The sequence below is a fragment of the Aulonocara stuartgranti genome (assembly GCF_965226115.1).
Source record: "Aulonocara stuartgranti genome assembly, chromosome: 4".
Lineage (NCBI taxonomy): Eukaryota > Metazoa > Chordata > Actinopteri > Cichliformes > Cichlidae > Aulonocara > Aulonocara stuartgranti.
In genome coordinates this window covers 18,854,172-18,858,302 of record NC_138942.1, presented here as the reverse complement: position 1 = coordinate 18,858,302, position 4,131 = coordinate 18,854,172, and the positions used below count along the sequence as shown (strand labels likewise).

The following is a 4,131-nucleotide window of genomic DNA, read 5'->3' as shown; positions in this document are numbered from 1 at the left end:
ACTACTTGGTGTAAAATTAATTAAAAATTTTACTCTATGAGAGCTAATTTTTCACTAGAGATCAGTGTATGAATAACACAGTATGGAGTAACATCAACTCTCATCAGTTATTTGAACCCCCAGTGTTCATTTCAAATAAGTCAGTTCAGTGTTAAAAATCAGTGGGATTTTCCTCAAATAGAGTTCATTTATCACTATGATAGAGTAAATAATACGACACTACTAGTAGTGTTAAGTTGTTTTAACACTATGCGTTGTTACTCAGTGCTAAATTTTCACTCTATTTAGAGTTAATTTTACTCTAAAATTTTAACACTATAGAAAGAGTTGATTTAACACCAATTCCAAATGGGACCAAATAGACTCGGGACCAGTGTTAAATTCAACTCTTTAAGTGTTATTTTAACACTGCAAATTTTACTGTGCAGTAGCACAGTTATACTGGCCGTTTGAAATGTCATTCAGGTTGAAGGCACCGCCTACCTTCTATATAATGTGGCCTTCTGCTGAAGTGCAAAGAGACAAGACCACACAGCACTCTCATTTCTTCTCAGCTTTACGACTTGACCTATTACATCTGTCAGGATGGAGACTGTAAGTATAATTTTGGCAGCAATATTTAACTTACATTACTTTTGCTTCTCTCCGAGTCCTATAACTGATATGGAGAGTCTTAAACCATAGTTTAAACATGGAACTGACAGCTGGTGCAAACTTAATCTATACCAGGCTGATGTAACTCTGTTTTTTTTGTTTTGTTTTGTTTTTGTTTTAAATTGACTTTTGATTGAAAATTTGGGAGTCCTGCCCTTTTGGATTTATTTGATGACCTTTGCTATTTACCACATAGTGTAAGTGTGCATTAATCACTTCTTAACTGTTGCTTTGTATTATCATCAACAGTAACGGGTAAGTTACTTAATGCAGTGCATTATTGTCTAGTAAGACTACTTTCTAGATTTTTTTATTAGATGCAAATATTATTGTAGCCTCAGACAGAAAACATCACCATATCATCAACCTGCCCAACTTTTGTGTCTGTATGTGTGCGTTATCTTACAGAACATGTTTCTCTCGTTTGTCCACGATATATTTATCCCAAGGGAAACACTACAGGCTAATCTAATGTAAACTAATAATTTTTCTTCACAGGTTATGACAATAAAGAACATGACCTTCAAGGTTGGACAAACCCTGACTGTTGTTGGAGTTGTTAAACCTGATTCCAAAGAGTAAGTACTTGAGTAAGACCAAACTCTATCATGATTTTGTAAATTAGTGAATCATAGTAAAATTGAAAATAATAAAAAGGATAAACTAAAAACTCTTATTGGAACTTTTTGGTTTTCAGTAATTGTAGTTTCAACCAAAATGTAACAAAATCGATTCTTGTTATACATTTGGGAGATGCAGCTGTCATCTCCCAAATGTCAGATTTCACACAAAAATGCTAACCAGGTGAAAAATGTCTAAATTTGAATTGTTGTGAACTGTCTTTGTCTCTTTAAGGAAGCTGAAACCTTAAAAGTACAGCTATGAAACATGTTTTTGTGTTTAATTCTTGTTGTTCTTCTCATTATAGTTTACCTAGTATAGTAATAATTAATAAGTGTTTTAAGCATGTAGCTTTGTGTGTCTGTTCGTTGCAGGTTTGCAGTGAATATTGGCCCCAGTGACGACAGAATTGCACTTCATCTCAACCCTCGTTTTAACGCCAATGGAGAGACAAACATCATTGTTTGCAACACTTTCGAGGCAGACAAGTGGTGTCAGGAGCAACGGGAGAAACGCTTCCCTTTCAGCCTGGGAAAGGACTTCAAGGTATCTATCTATCTATCTATCTATCTATCTATCTATCTATCTATCTATCTATCTATCTATCTATCTATCTATCTATCTATCTATCTATCTATCTATCTATCTATCTATCTATCTATCTATCTATCTATCTATCTATCTATACAAGCTATAATATAAGTCCTCTGTCTCTCATGCCTTTTAGATTGTCATCAGATTCACTCCTTCAGAGTTTGAGGTGACTTTACCAGGTGGCTCAACATTTAGTTTCCCCAACCGCCTCGGTGCACAGGAATACTCGTTCATGAGCTTTCATGAGGGTGCTCGCATTCAAAGCATTGAGATCAAGTAAATCTCTTTCCTCTCTTGAATTGCTGGATTGAAATTTTTGTTTTCTTTTTCACTTTGTCTAGCAGCAGGTGATAATGTTGCTCTAGGTCTTCAGCTTCTTCAGAAATTGAGTTTGTTGAGAGCAAATCCAAACAGATGGACTCCTAAAGAATCATAACCTTTTTGTAATGTTTTGCTAGCAAGAACCACATACAGTACAGTGTGATCAGGTTTTCTTTAATGTGCCTTTAAATGCTTCTTTGTTAGTTATTTGCTATATTTTGATTCTTACCTGTAACAGCATCAATTAAAGCGTTTTCTGTGATGAAAGAAACACGACTCTGTTGACTTTTTATCCTTGTAACACTTACACAGTGAAATTACTTCATAGGTGAAACCGTCACTGCTGGGGTCTGTAATTTAACCTTCACATATGGGCTGTATTTAGCGTCTGTACCAAAGTATGAACTACAGATCAGTTCAGAATGTATAGTCTCACATTAATAAACTGATGAAAAACATCAACACAACATCAAAAACTCTTTATCTTTTTTTAAAGATAATTTAAGTATTGTTGTTAATTAAAATATAAACTTTAAAAAAAAAGGTCAGAGGAGGAAATACCAGTTTTTGAGGAGCCTCAGAAGATGATGAAAATGATGACAAAGTCCATTATGGATAAGAAGTAGTGCTTAAGCTGGAGCTCTGAAGTTGAATGATTTGGTTACTCAGCTGCAGCACAATGAGGTAACCTTTTGACATTCTTGTTAAGAGAGTTTTTAACTTCCAGAAGGGTTTATTGTTTTCCCATTATCAGAGACATCAAGATCATTTTTTATTTTGACGGACTTCCTAATCTTGGCTATAACTAGCAGCCAGTAAACCATGCTCTAGCCACAGATATGCTGAGGAGTGTTTTTCAGTTGTCTTCGGTTCTGATGCTACCTTCAGAGATGAGCACCTCGCTCTAGTTTCTGAAAACTTTCTTTTGGATGTAACCAGACGACCATCAGTTTGGAGATCGTGGGCAACGTTTTTCATTTTTCCCCGGTAAAAATGATTTCAACCCAGTTTCAGTATGGTCAGAACTGAATTATAAAGATGAGATGTGCATTTTAATGCACTTTTGCATATCCATTATTAATTATATAAATCAACACAGCAAAAGAAGAAATCACACTCTTAGCAGATGTGTGTTTGTGTCTGTGTGTGTGTCAGTGTTTGTAAATTCAGTTATATTTCTACTTAAATGTCGTAATGCCTAAAAACCTAAGACAAAAAATAATACTACAGATATTATGGACAGTGGGTACATCACACGTCCATGCTCATGCTCCCCAAAAGCTTATATTTCTTCACCCTGAGCTTTCACCTTTCTGGTTCTGCTCTAATGTCTGACCTTCCTTCACCTCATCCCCTGACAACAATAAGAATAACTGATTGTTTTGGAGAGGGTAGAATTACTCCATATTCATATAATCCTACTTAATAAAAGTTAACACTCTCGAATTGAAGAAACAATTTTATTTTTATCAATAGACTCATAATATCTTATCACTTAACCTCTGTCATATCCATAAATGAGGATGCTGCAGTTCCCATCATTGTGAAAAAGGGTCCACATGTGCAAACTCTACAATGTTGCATCATATAAAAGCTCAGGATGTCCAGAATGACAGGATAATGAGAGTACAGTAGGAGGTGTATAGATTTCATAAATGCTGCTTGACATAGAGGTTCAGACTCATGCCCCCCACGGACAACAAAAGGAACTGTTTTTATTTTTTATTTTTTATTATTTTTATTATTATTAACCACATTAAATGTTACATGTTAAAAAAGGTTTATTGCAAACTAGTCTGTGGATTCAAAACATTGTTAGAAAACCTTGTGCCTGTGGGATTTGTGCGTGTTTCTCACATTCACTGAAATTGCAGCTCAGGTGACTTTATAATCTTATGAACCCTCCCATCTCTCGTGTAATCTATGTTTTAAATGCAGTTA

The 4,131-nt window shown here is 35.0% G+C and overlaps 1 protein-coding gene across 1 annotated transcript; it reads left to right on the top strand.

Annotated features, from left to right (window-relative positions):
* Positions 1-530: 530 nt before the first annotated feature.
* On the top strand, positions 531-2,348 carry LOC309705948 (beta-galactoside-binding lectin-like). Its single transcript, XM_082532033.1, has 4 exons — positions 531-594; positions 1,153-1,232; positions 1,650-1,821; positions 2,003-2,348. Exons 1-4 carry the CDS (start codon positions 586-588, stop codon positions 2,147-2,149), a joined length of 408 nt encoding a protein of 135 aa, XP_082388159.1. The 5' UTR covers positions 531-585; the 3' UTR covers positions 2,150-2,348.
* Positions 2,349-4,131: the final 1,783 nt, after the last annotated feature.

What these genes read in the sequence shown, in the direction of transcription:
- LOC309705948 (XM_082532033.1), top strand. An exon ending in GTTAAACCTGATTCCAAAGA is followed by an intron (nt 1,233 to 1,649) that starts GTAAGTACTTGA and finishes TGTTCGTTGCAG; the next exon opens with GTTTGCAGTGAATATTGGCC. An exon ending in GCCTGGGAAAGGACTTCAAG is followed by an intron (nt 1,822 to 2,002) that starts GTATCTATCTAT and finishes CATGCCTTTTAG; the next exon opens with ATTGTCATCAGATTCACTCC.